The sequence below is a fragment of the Lepeophtheirus salmonis genome, chromosome 1, assembly GCF_016086655.4.
Source record: "Lepeophtheirus salmonis chromosome 1, UVic_Lsal_1.4, whole genome shotgun sequence".
Classification (NCBI taxonomy): Eukaryota; Metazoa; Arthropoda; class Copepoda; order Siphonostomatoida; family Caligidae; genus Lepeophtheirus; species Lepeophtheirus salmonis.
Genome location: NC_052131.2, coordinates 20,400,504 through 20,420,894, shown reverse-complemented (window position 1 = coordinate 20,420,894; position 20,391 = coordinate 20,400,504). Strand labels below are relative to the sequence as shown.

The 20,391-nt window shown below is 32.1% G+C and overlaps 1 protein-coding gene across 1 annotated transcript; it reads right to left on the bottom strand.

Annotated features, from left to right (window-relative positions):
* Positions 1-14,318: 14,318 nt before the first annotated feature.
* On the bottom strand, positions 14,319-15,967 carry LOC139905611 (uncharacterized). Its single transcript, XM_071889033.1, has 2 exons — positions 14,999-15,967; positions 14,319-14,942 (listed from the first exon to the last, which is right to left on the bottom strand). Exons 1-2 carry the CDS (start codon positions 15,677-15,679, stop codon positions 14,907-14,909), a joined length of 717 nt encoding a protein of 238 aa, XP_071745134.1. The 5' UTR covers positions 15,680-15,967; the 3' UTR covers positions 14,319-14,906.
* Positions 15,968-20,391: the final 4,424 nt, after the last annotated feature.

Sequence of the window (20,391 nt, the reverse complement as noted above, 5' to 3'; positions counted from 1 at the left end):
TACAAGACAACATTGGTCATTCTTTAATTTTACTCACAATCCATACCCGTAAAATTTTGAAACATCACATTATCATTTGATATCCTAACTATTTTAGAATTATGAGATCATTATTGTGTAGAGCACATGATATATAAATGTTTTATTTTATTGGTGACTGGTAGGTCATACCTAGGATTTGACACAAATTTTTAGCCTAGGAACAATAGATGATCAAATAATGTATTATATCACATATCTTAAATTACCTAGATAATCACAAACATAGGACATTTGCAAAATTATTTGATCTTGCCAATTCCACATTGTCAAGAATGACATTGATTAAAGACTTCTGATCTCTTTTTGTTCATTTTTTTTCTTTTTTCAATAATATTAATTCTTATTCTATTTTAAAGAACTATACTATCATTAGAGTTGGATGTGTCTAAAAAAACTAAAAATACCGCAGTCCTTTTAATTTTGTCAGTCCTAAGACCGGTCCTTATCAGTCTTTTATGGTAGCTACGGTAGCTTTAATGACGTCGTAATTAAGTATGTCATTTCAGCAGTTGATTTTTTATTATAATCTCTTTCATAGAGATGAAAGACCTTAAGTTTTTAAGTAGGAGGTGTGTGGCTAGAAATTGTCTTAATTATTATACGTCCTTGCTATCAATCATCCTTTTCAACTTTTTACTTTCTTCAATCCTAGCCACACCTCACTTTGTAAAATAAACAAAGATATTTTCCCTTCAGCTGATTTTATTAATTTTCATAAGTGGACTCTTGTATTATTTAAAGCAGCTGAGTCTCCGTATTATGAACACAAAAAAGGTATTATATAGGATTTGGACTTTTATATTTATTTATATCAACCAAGGGCATTCGTTTTAAACTTGTGTGATTTCATACTCCGTCGTTGATAAGATTAATTATTATCAATTAAATCTCAATAATAGTTAATAGCAATTCATCAAATAATAATTAATATTTGGCAACAAGAAAAGTATAGAAGACTAGCTACCATATGTTTTTTTTCCAAAAATACCCTTTGTATTTTGTTATCAGCTGTCGCTTTCCTCTTCTCCCTTGATACGATATGGCTATATCATAATTTAATCTTTTTAGCCCTTTCATTATTTCTATGAAGAAATTTTGGCTATTTCTTAATGGAAACAATATAATAATTTTTTAATAAATATTATTAAGTAATATTATAATAAAGTATTGAATCAAGTACTATGTAGATTTTAATAATATTTAATTGATTTTATGAATAGTGAAGAAATAATATGACAGTCAGAGTCTAGGAGTTTATTCACGGCGTTATCCCGCTAACACAAAAATACCCCATGTCAGCTGTAGATTCCCTTTTCTCCCTTGATACGTCATGGCTATTTCATAATTTATCATTTTTCATAAATAGACAAAATAATAAGTTATTCTATACGTATGCTCCATTTCCAAAAGAACAGGAATACAATTTCTTGTTGAACCCTCGTCGTTTATATAATATATTGGGCATTTTATTATCAATATGAAGAACTTTTGGCTATTTCTTCATATAAATAATGTAATAACTACTCTCTCAGTCAAATATTACGAAGCAATATTATAATACAGTATCGAATAAAATACTATGTAGATTTTAATAATATGTAATTTATTTTAAAAAGTGTGAAGAAATAATATAACAGTGATAGTCTGCGACATGAAGAAATAAATATTTCTTTCTCTATGGTTTGCGAGTATATATATAATATAAATAGCGGTTTGTACTCTTGACTTATTTGGCTAGCTACCAAATGATTTTGGGGCTTTTTTCTGTTTCTTTTTGGAGAAAAGGTTGCGTGATACAACCAAAATAACGACGTGTATTAGAGATAAATAGTAGTTGGGGAGATTGACTTATTTGGCTAACTACCAGATGATTTCAGGGTTTTTTTCTGTTTCTTTTTGGAGGAAAGTTTGCGTGTTACAATAGAGGTAACAAAGTAAGTAGCAAACCTTTATTTCCTCTCATCAGAAGTATAACGGACTATACTGAAGTGGGATCGATATTGTTATGAAAAGGTGCAACATTCATGCTTGATATTTTATATTTTAAAATAGATTAAAATTAAATTAAATGAGCTCATTTTACACTAATGAATGCAAAAATCAATTACAAATGACTTAAAGTGGAGGAAACTTATTTTAAAACTTAAACTAAATGTGGGAGATACATTTATGCTATAATATATGTATGATGGAGTAACTTCCACAGGGCTAAACTACCTGGAGCGTAACATCCTAGAACCGTATATTCATATATATATTGGCCATTTTATTATTTATATGAATAAATTTTGGCTATCCTACAAATACAGCTACATATTGTTTTTAAATTATTTAGCAATATTATAATACAGTATCGTATTGTGGAGAACTAATAGAACATTGTAGTCTGGGAGTTCTTGAGAAATTAATATCACTTGGTATGATTGAGTTATTTGGCTAACTACCGGATGATTTGGGTATTTGGAAAAGGTTGTGTGATACAATACAGGGTTGGAGGTGAGAGAGAACAAATTGTTTAGGAATGCTGTTCTAGGACCGATCCAACACTTAATATCAGTAATAATCGGCACCTTTGGCTGAATTATCAAACAATTTTAATTAGTCGATATAACAGTTTTGAGGCCTTTTTTAGAACATACATTCCTTAATTTTCTTTTCAATTTCCATGCGATATTTTAGATATGATGGATTGACAGCATTTATGATTTTTTCTGATCTTGACAGGTTAACTAAATGCCTATCAAAGAATATAATATTATAATATGAAGTCGTCTCTTTGCTGATCAGTTTATTTACATACTATTTTGTATCTAAGTATTGCAAAAAAATAATGAATCTGGATCAATAAATCGGTCGAATTGGATATTAAAAGTTACAAATAACAGCTCGCTTAACTTTATAGCTAAAAACACATATACATATTTTATCCAATTATGAATTTCTCTTAATTAAGTATGGTGATTTAGTATTAATTAATAATAAGAATAATGAATAAGAAGGGAGGAGGGAGGGAGAGATCAGTGAAATACTGATCCTTTAAAATCTGACTTATAAGGACGTATTATATGTTCAACCGACCTTGAGACTAATCAAATAAATGTAAATACATAGAATATTTTTATTTTAGATGCTATGATTATAAAATTTAATTTAAAATGTCGGCCAAGTTCCCCTTTTACTCATAAATTTCAAGATTATATACATATACTACACTATGCACTGCTTCACAAGCATATTATATAAGTATAAGTCGACCCGGATTAACATTATGTATGTTTGTAATATTGTCTACATCTTTTTTGATATCTTTGTATTTGTATCAAATTTTCCTAATTAATTTATGAAAAATTTAGGTTCAAGCACTCGTTAATTTTTTTATCTCCATTATGTCGTTAACTTCGTTGTATCACACAAAAATCACGCAATCTTTATTCCAAAAAGAAACAGAAAAATGCCCCAGTCATCATTTAGATATCCAACTAGTCAATAATACAAACTACTATTTATCTGGTCGGACTAATCCTTTATTTCCAATCTTCAATATGAAATAAATCAAATAGAATCATCCAAAATCTTCTCAAGTAATATCAACGGCATATTTGTAATGGAAATATTCAAAATACTGACTTAAATGCATATAATTATTATTTCGTATATGATGAGATATATTAATTAATAATAATACGTATCACTAATATTTACATCATTAAGTTAAATCAAGGACTCCTTGAATAAATAGTATGGTTATTAAAAGGTTGAATGCTTGGTTGTATAGTTGCTATTTATTGTAAATGCTGGGGGTAGATGGCCTGGGGGTGAAAGGCTGGGGCGTAAGAGGAGTTAATTGATCGTAGATAAAGGACAGGGGGTAGTTGGTCGGAGGTTAAGAGCCCTACAACCAATAAAATGGGGCAGTCCTAAGACCAGTCCTTAAAGGTCTTCTATGGTAACTACAATAGCTGAAATGACGTAGTTATTAACTTTGTCCTTTCACCTCTTCAGCATAATCTCTTTCAAAGAGACAAGATACCTTCAGTTTAAAGTAGGACGTGTGTGAATAGAACGTATGATACTCAATCATTATAGCAGAGGCGTCAGCAGGTGGGGGCTGTAGTACCCCCCCACCAATGAAGAAATTTAAAAAAATCACTTCTATGGAGAAAAAAAATAGCCCCTCCCCCTAATGAAAAAAAAATTATGTAATGATTTATTTTCAAAAAAAAAAAAAATTCGTTTTCCTTTATTATAAAAAAATAGGTCATTGAAGTACACAAATAACCCCCCAAAAAAAAAAAAAAAATCCTGTGGACCCCCTGTATAGGTTTGGGCAGTAAAACGTGGACTCGAGAGGTCACTTAAGAAATATTTGAATAATTGATCAATTATTCAATAATACTCGTGGATTGTCCTCATACACACCCTTCACGACACTCCTAATGGTCTTAGAAACTAAAGATAAGTCGTTGGCGAGGCTATTCATGGACTTGGTGGGGTCCTCCTTGGTCTTCTTCTCCAAGCTCAACAGGAACTCTGGATGTTAATTAAAATTTTGCATTCCACTTCCTGCTTTCTATCATTCGTCATCTTGGATATTTTAAAAACCAGTCTCCTGGAGCACTTCAAAATTTCCATAATCCTCGCCACCTCATCTTCAGCATCAAGGAAATCAGAGATGGTCTGCCTTTTTGCTTTTTGCTCACTCATGATGACGAGTTGAGGAAATGTTTATTATAGTTTGTAATGCAAAAAGGATGATTGAACCAGAATGTGAAAAAAATGATAACGAAACCTTCCATGTTTTGCTGCTCAACCCTGTATATGTTCTAGTTATCACTAATTATTTTCTTCGTTTTTTATATTTTTCAAAGTTACCATGTTGATTTCTGGGTTCTTTTTTTTTAACATGCCCAAAATACACGATTTACATCACTAGTACCGGTATATCACCTGTCCTGTAGGAGGGTAAAGTACTTGCGAAGGGTACACACAGATCTGTAAATTATTAGTATTTTTTTTTAATAAATAATTCTAGTCAACCAATGTTTACCATAGGATTAAAAGAGTATATTCCAGAGTATTTTGGGCTCGAAAAATATAGGAATGACCTTTATAAACCGAAATTTATGGTTATGTAGATATACTGGGTGTTTTTTTTGTTTAAAAAAAATCAAGCATCTATTTAGCATTACTTTTCGCCTGAAAACATCTAAATAAAAGAAAACATTTAACCACATAGTAAAAATAGAGCTGCTTCAAATTATTAACATAAATGACTAAAATTGTGAAAGTTGATTCTCCATATTAAAAAAATATTTAGTAGTGATCAACTCAGTATATGTATGATAAATACAGTGACGCAATGGAGCATCAGTAAATGTTCAAAAGTTTGAATTACGATACTCCTGAACTATCAAACATTTAATAATTTTTTTAGGAACCCCTGATGTATCTTGTATACGGAATCCATAATTTAATGTTACACGATTGAATAAAACATTACTTTTATGTTATAAAAATATATTTTGGAACTGAAAGGGTACATAACAAAAATATTTATAAGTATTTCCAATATGAAAGGTTTAAAATTTTTATTAACAACAAATCAAGAGTCTAATTGTAAATTCTAAAAAGGAAAATAATTATCTGTACTTTTAAATGTTTGAAAGGTTTTGTAAATACTGAATAAAAAAAGTTGCGTTTACTTTTTCGGTAAATGCAATGAATGGTAATAAAATATTTCTTTCAATAATTAATGTTCTTATGTATTCTTCAGGCAATCTAATTATTTATAAGTTAATGTTATAAGTATACACGTACATATATAGATGTTATTATCAAAATCAATAAAAAATGAAAGGTAAAAAAACAAAACATATAAATTAATTACAACTTAGAATAAGGAGGTTTCACCTATTCATTGAGTAATGAGATCCAATTATCCATTGAAATAGTATATGTAATATATTAAGTAACGTGGGGATTGTATTGATTATTTTCAAAAGTAAAAGATTTACAATTATATCTAAGTTTCTTAATTGAAATAATCAAATAACTCAATTTAATGTTAATCAAAAAGCTATCAAAAACAACAGTCCTTCATGTGCGGTTAGGTCAATGAATACTATATATACAACGTCTTAAACCAAAATATAACCCGTACATTTGGTTAAGGAGGTGGGGAGGGGGTACTACTCAAAGCTAGGTATTAGTATGTATACACCCAAATATAACTCATTTTATATCAATTTTACTTAAAAGTTCTTTAAATTAGTTACAAGTATGAAAAATGTCCGATATATGGACCTCAAGCTACGGACTAAATTTATTAAGAAATAATAAAAAAACAATCAGTTATCATTTACTGAATATATATTTCAAAGCCAAATTAATATCATAGAACTCATTTTTTCTCAGATATTCACTTCTTTACCTTTCCCAAAATATTGTTTGAATTCAGGGTAACCATTCCTTCCATAAAATTCAAGACCATAAATGGTACCAATACAATTTCGGTACCGGAACTGGTAGCAAAAGTCAATTTTTTTACATACTTCAGAAGGAAAATTATGCTAACTACAGTGTGCTATGAGTTTATTGAGTCTGAGTAGATGACTTTAACATACAGGGAGTGGAAACTTGTCTGTGTCAAAAGCTAAATAATAAAAAAAGACTGCTTTGTTATATGAGTGGAGATGACAGACGCAACATGGGAGCTCTAATTTCAAAGTTTATTAGGTGAGAAAAATGGTTACTATTTTTGAGTGACTATTAGCTGCAGTGGTGGGCAATTCATAATATTAGCTTTTAACAAATATAATTATAACAATATTTGAATTTCTTTGTATAGTTAAATAATAATATATGCTTGAACTGTAAACTTTAATCTATCATCAACTGCACAATTTAGCACTGAATTTATGATATTTTGCCTGCAAAAATGTACTATCTGTTAAATGTGTATGATATATATATCAGGCATAAATAATTACAGAAAATACAATTTAGTAATTAGGTGATCATAGAAAAATTTGAATTTTCTGAAGAAACAGTCACACAAATATTGAAAGTTAAATAGATTTTATTTGTGAAAATGGCTCATTTTTCTAAAATAGTAAAAAAAAAATAGAAAAAATTTGGGTTGTAGTTAGATTATTCCAAGATTGTAAGTGTTCCATTATTCGGCATTCCATTCAGCGTTTTGTTCAATTTTTTTTTCTTTGTTCAGTGTTCAGCCATTATTTCTGTTCTGTTCCACGTTCCAATCATTAGGAAGGGCCATATTCACTGTACGACAGCAAATCTCGACTTCCACTTTGATGATACCAGGGAGGCTTCATTTTATAACTAGATTTCAATATTTTTAACACAATAATCCAGTGAATATTAGCGTTCAAATAAGCTACAATAGACTAAAATTGGTTCATTCATTATTGAGATTAAAGCCATTAGGCAAGATATGGCCGATTTGATTTCCGCCCCGCACAGCAACAAGATAAGAAAAATTGACCGTGGACTAGTCCATAAACTCCAGGAACAACCGCTACCTTACCTACGCTGTCGATTTTGCGATATTGCTCGGAATCTTCAGTCAGAGGGGAAGAAAATGCCCCGTAACGGTTCCTGAAATGCCTAAAAATCGGGGGCCAAGGAGTACCAGGAGGTCCTCCAGGAGTTAGTCTTACCCTCTATGAAGTCCATCTACCCAGAGGGAAACTATGTGTTCCAGTAGGACTATACTGCGGCCCTCGCAACGCATAAGAGAAGAATTTATTATTTTTATTGGCTCATTTGCTTATATTCAGCCCAAATGATGAGCCTCAGTCCCAAGATTATAATTATTGAGCTGGTCAAGATCGTTCAGCTCCCCCCCTCCCCCTGTGCCACTGCCACAAAATAGGATTCCCAAGCGTTTGCTTTTGCTTTATCAGCCCATTTAAAAACTAAAAAAGAAATTAAATTTCATTTTTCGTATATACTATTGGAACGGAACGCTAAAATCAGATTTTTAGAGTTCAACGTTAAAAAAAGAATTACGTTTCGGTCAGTGTTCTGTTCATTGAACGCAAGTTCCATAGAACCCGTTCCACATTTCATTTTGTTCACAAGCCTGGATTATACAACAGCTTTTAATGATACTTTTTTAGGAAAAGTCCAATTGCTGAAACCCTCCTTTATTAGGCACTATTTTTTGTAGGAAAAATATGTATATGATGTAATAAGGGTTATTATTACATGATCAGATATAGAAAGGAACCAGATTTTAACAACTGTCTAACAACAATTCGGTGTAAAATTGTTTGTTGAATTATTTCCCTTTAATTTTGCAAGAAATGAGAAATACTTTTGAAAAAATGTCGAAATCAGGATCTTACATATATGCTAAAGGTTTCAGGTATAATCAGTGATGGTGATAGTGAGATGCCTCCATCATTCATTACTCCTGAAGATCAATCCAACTTCAAATTTGATCCAACTAGTAATGTGGACGTTGAACGGTCTTTAGGTATGTTTAAAACTACTAATACTGATCGAAGGCAAAAATAAACGAAAGAAAATATTTCTAAAATTTTGATTTATCGATATAACTTAGCAGAATGTATGAATAAATTATGATAAATATAAAGCAACACTAATTACTTTAAATTATCCTTATTTTTCTTTAAATAAAGATCTGTTGAAATGAATTTCTCAGATACATTATATCGTAAAAATATGAAAAAAAATCATGGCTTATAATGAAAGAATGTTTTACTCACTAGAGTAAATATTTGACTTACGACAATTTGGCACTCACCCCATGAACTATTCTAATGATTTAAGTGAGCAATTTAAGCACCCAAAGTCATCTTGCAATCGCTTTAGTTATGCTTATTTATTATGATTATTTTAACAAAGTGTGGAAACTTTTGGTTTGAAATTAGCATATTTTTTAAATAAGATTTATAATTAAATACAAAGGTCTAATGAAACATAAAAGTTTTTTTTTATTATTATTCATAGAAAAAAGATGAAATGAATAAATAAAACTTGAAATTACCTTTCTTCATAAATATGTTGTTTCTTTTGTGTTATTATAATATTATGTGTAGATGGTATTTAAGTGTGTTGTAACAACAGCAACGACTAGGCTTTAGATACATATATGATGGAAACATAATATCAAAACTTATTGCTCTTGAATTTTTAATTAGAAGGCACCAGTTGAACATAATTTATTAAGCAATTTATTTTGAAGATTATTAATTTTTTTTTCGATTAAAGCTAAAGGAATCTTTATAATCCTGCTATTCGTATTTACATAATAATAATAACTATGATGTACAAGGTGAGCATCCAAAAATGCTACGTTAAATTGTTTCATATTTTTTACAAAAATGGTAAAATATGTTTTCTGCGGCCACCATTACCTCCATTCTGGGCCTGAACAGCTTACACATCTTGATGACGTAGTCATCTGACATATCAGCCCACTTTTTCTCAACAGAAGCTTTCAGGGTATCAATATTGCAGTGGGGGACATTGCACCCCTTGCTTTCCAGGAATCCCTATATTCCATAGTCCAGCGCCAAGCAGTTCGGTAAATGAACGGGGCTACAAGTTGGGAGGCCATAAATCGGCGAGGTTTTCCTGGTACCAAGCATGAGACCTCTTTCGTCACTTCCTGGTACTCCTTTGTTTCGATTTCAAATGCCACAGTCAAGAAGTCTTCAGTGAAAATCTTGTGGTGTCCTCCATTTCCTCTCTTCCTGGGAGATAATCTCGCCATTTTAATGAGCCTCCTGACTTTAAAGAAAGCTCAACAGAGCAATTCAGAATGTCCTTCATAGAGTTATGGTGCAGAGAAGATCTGCAATCTGTTGTCTTTTTGCCTCTATTTTTATTGTTTGTTGACGTATCGCAACCAATAATATAGTGTATGAAAGCTGATAAATTTCGAAAAAGTTTTCATTAACAATTTAATATTGACTACTAGTAACAAGGGTTTAATGGAGCTCTAATTGGCACAGTAACATTTTTCTAGTACATTGTAGATCCAGAGTCGAGGCTGTGATCAAGGCCAATGTAGAACACGTATAATAAAATTTGCTTAACTCATAAACGCATATTGTGATCATATGAACATGGCAATTCTTAAATCAATGCCTGATTAAACTAGTCCTCTCAATTTGAAAGTATGAAGTACTCTCATATTCTATATTTTTGAAAGAGTATCTGTGATAAATTTCAACAGTTTACAATAATATATTCTGTAGTTAATATCGTTTTTCCTCATTCAATCATATTTTTCAAAAATAGAAGATGTCTTATTTTACACTTTAGCTTGAATTATTCCCAAATGTTGACCAAATTAACGGAATGTATTTTGGTTAATTGCGTTATTCTACTATTTTGTTAGTTTAATATGTCAAATTAATATTTCTTTGAATTTATTCTTATATACCCCTAAATGACATATTATTTAAGGTATCAAACGTTTCACTGTTGATGAAAAGAAGGAAACTCCTATGTATTTAGCTAAAATAAATATTATGTTTAATTTTCAATTATAGATTTAATTTTTAAGCTAAATATTAATTATAGTACAAATTTTCATTTCACTTACAATAAAAAGGTGCTTTGATCTGATTTTATACAATGAGTTTATACTTAGATTAATTGTACATGACAGCAGTCTAATACTAAGTAAAGAGGTTTTGAACCTTCTAAATTTAAACAAGCAAGTGCCCGAACTCTTAACTACACTTAGAAGGCATCTCAATTTTAAGTTTCTGTATTATAAGCTCGGGTAAGGCAAGTAAACTTAAAGAAATGATCAAGAGCTCTGTTAATCCCATAGTAATGCGGTTTAGTTTTTATTGATCTTGAGAGTCAATCAGAATTGAAGCTGCATAATTATTTTTATGTTGTGGGTTCAATAAACATACTTATGTTTGGGGTATAATTGGTAATTGTTGAAAAATTAAACTGTACTCCCTTTATTAGCGACCATCACTTCATTATTTGACTGTTTAGGATATTGAGGTTCATCCCTTAAAACAGAATGGAGGAAAAAGAAGAAGTATTTTGACAAAAAAGATCCATTTTGGAAGCTTGATTTTTGTCATTGAAGTGAATCAATCTCTTTAGAAGCATAAATCTTTTAGAAGACATCCTGTTCACAATTTGGGGGACTATTGTACCTGCAGCACAATAATCTTCAACTGCAGGAAGATTTCCAATACCCTTATGTTTAAGAATGAATATAAAAGTAATCATTTTTGTTTCTTTTGCTCTGATATAATCGAAAGAAATTGGAAAAACTCCGAGAGAAACTCTACCAGATTTATTATACATTTGATTTTTAAATCTACTACTCAAATGGTAGGAAGAATATTAAAAGCAAAGGTTCGGTGATTTTCAAAAATGGATTCCATTTAGAAAATGTGTATTATATCGATCTTGTAATAACTTCGTTACCTTTATTGTATCGCACAACCTTCCCTCCAAAAAGCAACAGAGAAATGGCCCAAAATCATTAGGCAGTTAGCCAAAAAAAGTCAATCACACCAACTGCTATTTATTTCTTACATACGACCAGACTATATTTTAATTTATTTTGTCCACAATTTATAAAATGAACCACACGTATATATATATTCATAATATTAAAATCCAACTTATTATTTCATTCGATACCGTATTATAATACTTCTAAATAATATTTTAATATAAGCGTAGCTATATTTTTCTATAGGCAAAAATTCTTCATAATAACAAATCTTCACATTTGCTAGAATTACTCCCATGTCGATCTCCAATTCGACTCTGAATCCAAAATGACTTACAATTATAACTTCGCAACAAATCCTCAGGGCTACATTCCGTCATATATTAGAACACACACGAAAGTTGAATCAGGTTTTCAATATAATAAAATATATTTAGGAGAAAATACTACTCAGCAATAAAATAATAATGGCAACTGCTAGGGAAGAGAAAATTCATTCTTCATACTACCAATTAAAAAGAATCGGCTAACTAAAAAATACACTGGATTTTCATGACTGCATATAAAATATGTATACAAAGACTACCAGGGATTAACAAAAAATTGTATTCATGTCTTTTTGGATACGGATCATAAGTTAAATAAGTTATTAATTCGTTTATTTATCAAAAAGAATAAATAATGAAATAGCCATGATTAAAGCTTTAAGCCGTTAAGCCATGACGTATCAAGTAAGATGGCAGAATCGACAATTGACAACAAAATACATAGAATATTTTTGGATTTTGGAATAGATAGGTAACACTGTTTAATATTTATATGTAGATATTAGGTTTTGAGCATATTTTAGTTACAAAAATAGTCCCTTGATCAATAAAGGATTAATTTCATGGAATATAGGTTTAAAATGTATTCAGATATTTCTAGTGTGATTATCTAAATACAGCATTTTTCTCAGCCAATGGACGTCCACTTTTGGAGAGAAAAAAAATTATCTCTTATTTACATCAATAATAGCTAAATTATAATGTTTCATTTAAAAATCTTTTAAAATGTACATGTATTGCCATTATTAGATTTCAATATATTCATTTTATTAGGATTAACTACACCTATTGAATAAATAGTTAAAAGCCTTTAAAGTTTAGGTTATCAAAAATGACATTTTTGCAAATGCACCCTGTAAATAACAACTATTACAACAAAGTAATAATAATACTAGTCTAATAAATTTAGACATTTATCACACCTTTGACAAATAAAAATACGGATTCTAATGATTCAATTATTCTCTTGCAAACTTGTTTCAAATTGGATGTAATTTTCTTTTATTATACCTAACAAATGTTTGTATGAGTATACACTATACCTCATGTCAACATGCTTTTGTAAATGGCTGAAAGGCTATTATAGTTTTTATGGATTTAAGGTCGAATAAAGTTATGATTTCTAGAATATGTTTTTTTTGTTGTTTTTATAAAAACCATGAAAACTGGTTAATTGTTTATTTGTATCCAAATGGATTTATAGATAAATTGTCAATATTTGGTCAAAGTATTTTCTTTTGTGATACTAGCCAAATATGTAAATGTGTTATATGATTACTCATACGTCTAAAATATATTTGATTATTCATCATTTTTTCCGTACCTTGTCTATTTTATACACTATCTTAAAGCTATTATGACAAACATTTATAAATAACTAAAGTGCTAAACTTTATGAAATCTCCCAACCTTTCAACACAGAGGATATACTTATGGATATCGAGCTCTGGGTCTATCTTCAGGCAATTGATATTGGCAAATGTGTGACAGTAGCGCCCCAAACCTTCTGTGTGTATCAACAATACAGATAAGTAAGTAAATCTTCAAAAAATTAAATATTTCAAAGAACATTAATTAGGTAAGTTGGTTATAATAAACTTTAAGCCCCTTAAAAGACACTTTAATATTGGTCCCTAATTTTAAAGTTCAAACTACCTGCTGTTTCATCAATACGTCAAATGTCAAAGTTCCACGTGAATGAGATGTTCTGTCCTAATTTGTTTAGGCTATTGGCGTTGAGATATAACACTTTGGACAAAAAGGATCGAGTGTACAACTTAATTGTAGATGAAATATCATAACGTAAATTTGTAGATTTTAACCCCATCCTTTTGTGTGCTGTAGAGAATCAAGCATTAGAATATTTTTCTGGATATTGTTTAAGAAATCTCAACAATATACATGTTGCTTCTTGAGAGACATGCAGTTACCTAGGCACAAAGCTAACTGTGTTTACAACAGAGATTGAAACCAGTGAAATATTATTGTGGCTGAAAAGATACGATATAGACTCATCAACACTTTTCTGTGCAGGACCGCAGATGACAAAATATGTTAAGAACATTTTACTTAAAAGCAACTTCTCCTCCTTCCGTCACTTATCATGCAATGGGAAAACATCATGTCATATAAATTTGCAATAAATATCCTTCGAGTAAATACTTAATATCATCATTGTAATTGTTCATAAGATTAGTTATACACACTGGGCGCACGAGGGACCCACTACCAACATTAGCCACAATATCGTCTTACTAGACCTCTATATGTATATGGTCAGGAAGATTTTTCGGTCCACTTTACAAGGGTGAACGGTTGATTTTCAGTGGTGAACGTGGGATATTTAAACTGGGTAAATGCTACAGCATAGATTAAATCTTGCAAGAATATGGACTGTCTGACCATTATTTTCTTCAGGCAAACATTGGGAAAAATAAAATGAAAAGGAAAAACTCTAGACGGAAAGTCAATGCCGACCTATTCATAAAGGAAGGAGTATAATGGAGTATAAAATGCACGGTGCAAGAATGAGAGAAATTTTTTGAACTATACAATTAAGTCAAACAATTTAAACCTCCTTAAATATTTTTAAAATAATAACGGATGAAGATAATGAACGAGATTATAATATACCATGAAACAGTTACATCGACAGAAAATAAATTATGTTCACAAGTCTTGATGTTCTTAACTCGCATGTATACGTGGTGATGTGTTTGAAAAAATGAAGAAAAAAATGCATGTGTTCTTTATCATGATTAGAAGAAGAAGTTTTTCCTCTCTTTCCTTGACACAAAGGTGTCAATCAAACTGTCCATGTCTTCATGGAGCAACTTCTCCGCCATCACCCTGTCCATGTTCAAGAGGGTGAGGGAGGAGAGCCTCTCCTGGTCCATGGTGGTCCTCGTGTGGTTCTTCAGCCTTCTGAGACAGGAGAATGCCCGCTCCGCCTCACAGCTGCTGATGGGCATTGAGGCCAGGATAACGATCACCTTGTATAGCTCTGGCATCAGGCGGAACACTCCCGAGCTTATTAACTCCGCAGCAATTTATGATGAAACCATGTCTTCTGTGTCAATATCTGCCTAGAGAAACATAAATTTTAAACATATAATGCAAAATGAAACGTTATAATATTAACCTTGAATTGCTGGAAGATTGCATGGTCTGACTGGAGCTGCTCGAGTTCAAGTCTGTAGTGCTTGGCGACACGCTCAATGACACAGGTCTCCACTTCACTGTCATTGACGATTGCAATGAGATCCATTGTGATGTTTGTATCGTCGGTGGCAAATCTGCTCTCAAGCTCTAATACAATCTTATTGATTGCAACATCGAAATGTGTTTCACGGAAGTAGGATTTAGTTGTTCCTTTCCACTTTATTCTCCTTGGAATCTTCGCCTCCTTGAATTCCACATCAACTGAGTCCTCCTGGTCAAATACTGATTTCATCTCAGACGACTTCAACTCAGCAAGTTTCCAGATTGATTTCAAGATTTTCTCATTCTTAAGATCTTCAAGAGTCCTAATCACTAGGTTGACGTGTTTCCGGGCCTTTGTTAGGTCAACCTTTCTGCCTTGAAGTTCATCTGACAAGCTAGATGTGTGTCTGAGGAGTGTCTTCAACAGTTCAATGCCGAAAACAAATTCGTGACTAAAGATGCTGTTGAGCAGAGAAGTTGCTGTTGAACTCGACAATGTATCTTTATCTTTTCTCATTATTATGAGGGTCTTCATGATTCTGACCATCCCTAGAGATACAGCGTGTACAGCATCGTAGCGGAGACTCCAGCGGGTAGCAGACTGGTTCTTCAGGGTCATCACCTTGGCATGCTCCTCATGTTTACTTGTTATCTTCACCGACTTGTAGATTGCTGACCTCTTTGGTGACCCTTCAATGAAGTTGTATAAAAATTTTTACTGTCCCCATTGTATTTCTCAACAGGGTTATATCTGAGAGAAGATCCTTGACTACAAGATTGAGGACATGGACGTAATAGTGGATGTAGACACAAAGTGGGGCTGCTTCCTTCCACCTGGCGGCAAGACCCTTCTTGATGCCGGATATGTTGGAGGCACCGTCCGCAGCCAGGGAGACAGTGCGGACGGGGTTAAGGCCGAGATCCTCGACAGCCTCGTGAAGCTTCTCAAACAAATATTTGCCGTCAGTCTGGGTAACTTTTACAAACTTGAGGAAGCTCTCTTTCTTGATGCCTTCACTCGTCAGATATTCCAGTGACAGACTGAACTGCTCCGTGTTTGACATATCTGATGTCTCATCAACAATCACAGAGAACCAGTAGTCATCATCGCCGGCACAAGTCTTGACATCTTCAATTATATTTTCCGTCACTTTGGATGCTATAATCTCTATCATTTCATTTTGGATATCAGGTGAAGTCCATTTGGCAAAACCTGCCCCAGCTGAACCAAATTTTTTGACTTTGGCCTCCAGTTTATCTTTGAGAATATGATTGTCGTGTGAATGCAGGGACAAAAGCTCCAAGAAGTTTTCTCGATTGTTTTCATTAGATTCCGTCAACTTTTCTCTTGTTTCGGAATCGCCCCTAAAAGCCAATCCTTGCTTTGCGAGGAACCCAACAGTTTGGAAAATATACCTCAAATAAGCTCGCCACTTCACGACTTCCTCAGCATGTTGAGACTGAACATGGCCGAGAACCAAGGTATTCTTTCTCTTTGATGTCAGGAAATTGATCCACTTTTCCATCGACAGTTTGTGTTTTTGTTGTTAGAATTAACTTTCAACGAGGAACTGTTTTTCCATGTTTTGAACTCAAATTTCCCAAGGTTGGAAATGGAAAATTTAGAACAGGCGAAACACTTGGCTGACTTTTCAACCTCGTCATATTCTAGCCACGGGAACTTACGGAACCAATCATATTGAAAGTCTCTGGAGTATTTGTCATCTATCTGAGGACTGTATGTTTGTAACTTGGGCTGTAGAGGATGATCTCTCTCGACTTTAGGCACAGTTTCCCGCTCAGTCTCCACTCTGGTTCTGGTCTGGATGTCCTTCCGCTTTGGCTCCCGCCCGGTAAGTATCGGGTCACCCAGCTGGCTTGTGAAGACGACAGGGTACTCTGGGCCTCCGTTCACAAACTCCATCTCCTCAGTCTTGCTCTTCTCACCTCCCTGGACATTGTCGCTAGTCTCAGAGTCCTCTGCAGAGGGAATATTGTTGTTGTTGACTACAGAGAGCTGCTCGGGAGAGAAGATTGGTCCGATATCGAGATTAGGAAGTCTTATTCCATGAGAAATCCGTCCACTGGGGTAATTTGATGAGTCGCCATTATTTTCTGTGTCTGCAGTAACTTTCTCTTCAGCAGAAACGGACTTTTCAGATCTTGGTTCAGGCAATAAGACCTCAACTGGAGCAGGGTCATCGGAACAGGAGGATGCAGTGACTGAGGATGAGGATGTAGCAGAGGAAGTTTTCTTAACAGCAAAGTTCAATGTTTTCTGCTTCTTATGATCAATTTTCACTTGATACTTGCAGCTGGGGTCATTCTTATGGAGTTTAACTTTGTGATCATTAAAGTTGTCCTTCTGTATTTCCTTCTGACAGATAGAACAAATCACCAACTCTCTGTTAAAATGCGTTTTCCGCTTCCCGTGATACATTTCTGATAATTAATAAATTACAGCAACAATCCACTCTAAAAAGTACATAACTATTATTTATGTCCCTTTTAAGCAGTAATAATTTAATTTATCTTGTATTCAATGAAACAAATTCTCACGCTCTTAAATATTTCAAGAGTACTCCATACGAAAAATGTCTTGTGTGTGCGTCTTTTTTTTTTTTTTTGGTTGTAAAGTACTTCTCATTTGCAACCAGTAACGTTAAACGTAATATCTAACTCAAATATCCACTCAATGTGAAGTACTTTAAATCCATACGAAAAATGTTGTTTGCGTCTTTGTTTTTTATTTTTGGCTGTAAAGTACTCTTGAAATAATTGCAGTAATTTATTAATTATCAGAAATGTATCACGGGAAGCGGAAAACGCGTTTTATATTCAAAGGTTAAATCATTTATATTTATAAAATGACAGGCAATATTTGAAAGAGATATTACGGTAAATTACAGGATTTGAATTCAAATTTCTGCGATGAATTGAGATACCCAAGAGTGTTAACTGTAGTTTAAAACCTCCGTTTTATCTATCTGACTTAATTTGGCCACAATGTTGTCTTCGATATATAATTTATTAATTTACTAATTCTATAAATGTGCCGGTGAATTTTGGCTACTTTAAGTACAATTTGTGGTGCCTCCAAAGGATTAATCAGAATCATTTTTTTATTTAAATGAACTATAATTTGTTGGAAAATATATTCCATGTTCAATTTTGAGAAAAATTATCTAGCTTCCTTTTGGATGGACGTGCTACAAATATGTAATTTTATTATAATGACTCAGTACTATTATGAGTTGGTCATAAGTTACATATATATAATAGATTTTAATAATTAATTATGACTTAATTCATCTATATTTACATACCTATATGATTGGTGGACGGTTGAGTAAGGTTGGTTTTTTTTTTGGTCTGCTGAAGCGGACAAAGCGCAATACTGACGTACGGCCCTGTATATGGTCTATGGACGAAAGGTTAATATTAATTTATTGTTGGCAGGGGTGTCAGAGCCCATTCATAATAGAGAGTCATTTTTATCATATATTGATGATACTATAATCACGCAACTTTTCATTGTTATAGTTTTACAGAAAGTGGAACAAGATCCCTGCCAGTCATGCTAATCTGTACCATTTTGGGCATGTTAAAAAACAGAAACTGAAAGACAACATGGTAACCCTGACAATTTGGATATTTTGGAAGAGAGTAGTTGTGCTGTCATGAAATTTCATTAGATCAACTCCAAGCAGCTCTAACGAGGGGGAGAAGGAGTAAATAAGGATATAGGCAAGTATTACTACGACATCGACTCTCAATTCTACTCTAAGTCCAAATATACTTTCAAGTATAACTCTGCAACAAATCATCAGGGTTCTCTATATTTTATGAGTAATTTTCAATCCGGTTGCGTAATTATCAATGATAGCTAGTATGTATGTAGTAGAAAATGAAGTTCACTCCTTAGGAATTAAATAATAATGATCACAGCTTAAGAAAAGAAAATTTACTTTTCAGGTTGTCAACTCAAAAAAAAACAAAAAAAAAACGGGAGAGCTAAAATGCTACAGATTACCACAACTTATTAATGCCCCAGTTCCAGCTTCTAAAGTAATCAGCCAATTACGTCATCCTCCCCAACTATTAAATCATTTTATAGTAGAGATATTTTCACTAAAAATACTAAATTCGAGTTCATTAGATAAACTTACAATATACTAATAATATGAGATAATAGTGGAAAAATCGATAGCTTACAAGAATAATATATTTTTGGGTAAAAGAACATAAGATCATGATGTGGTCCATCTATAGGATTTTTTTTCTATATGGGGATACATATCTTATTATAGATTTTGCAATTTAATTTCATTTTTATTTATAAGGACTTTTTTATATAAAAATTTTAATTTTTGCACACTCTATCATTGAAGAAAAAAGAAAAAATAAGTGAGGTAATGCTAATTGATCTTTGTTCAACTCCGATTGATAGAAGTATTTTTAGAATAATGATGCCCGATTAAAAAGTGGAAAAAATCTTAACTAGCTACGGTAATGTATCCACTCTTTCAATAATTTGGCCAATATGAGTCTAAAGTTCAAATTATGTGCTCAAATAAATATTAATTAGTACTAGGAATTTAATCAAAAAAAAAAAAATTAATGAATAATTAAATACAATCAATCAATAGTTGAAAGAAAGCAAAATATGAATTTGAATCATTTAAAGTTAAAATATTAAACCAGTTTTTATTACTAAGTTTCAAATGGAAATGCAAAAGACAATTACGCTGAAGCATGGGTGCATTTGGCACAAGGACCAGGGATAATTTTCCTCTTATTCCATCATTCAAATTTACAACATTTATGAAACTATCAACAAACATTCATATTTCCAGAATAGTAATTTATATCTACACCTATCTTTCTCCTTCTTTTCTCCTAATAAGTGTTCTGAGCGTTGATTTGCTAAATTAGAATTTGCTCCTTTACGTTCTACATTTTGTACGTTTTATACGTTTGACCTTTTGTCCTTCTACGTTTTGTCCTACTACCATGAAATACATACATTATAGAGATTTTTAAACTAAAACTAAAGGTTATGTACCTATGTATATAAATGAGACTAAAGATCTGAAAATGTTTATAAAATTAAATTTATGATTTTCAAATTGTAATAGTTTATATTTTCTTTCATATACCACAAATGTATGAAGGTAGCTGCTCACTCCTTCCAAAATTGTTATCTTCCCTCCAACCTTAGATTTTTACACGCTCACTTATTTGTAAACACTTTTTATGTCATCATCTAATCAATTATACGCTAAAAAGTCGGTAATCTACATAAATTTCAGAATATTCCAGTTTTTCTTA

Excerpts from the sequence above, each read along its gene's own strand:
- LOC139905611 (XM_071889033.1), bottom strand. The coding sequence starts at position 15,679 with ATGACCCTGAAGAACCAGTCTGCTACCCGCTGGAGTCTCCGCTACGAT. Across the intron at positions 14,943-14,998 it reads CAATCTTCCAGCAATTCAAG|GCAGATATTGACACAGAAGA; the intron begins GTTAATATTATA and ends ATGTTTCTCTAG.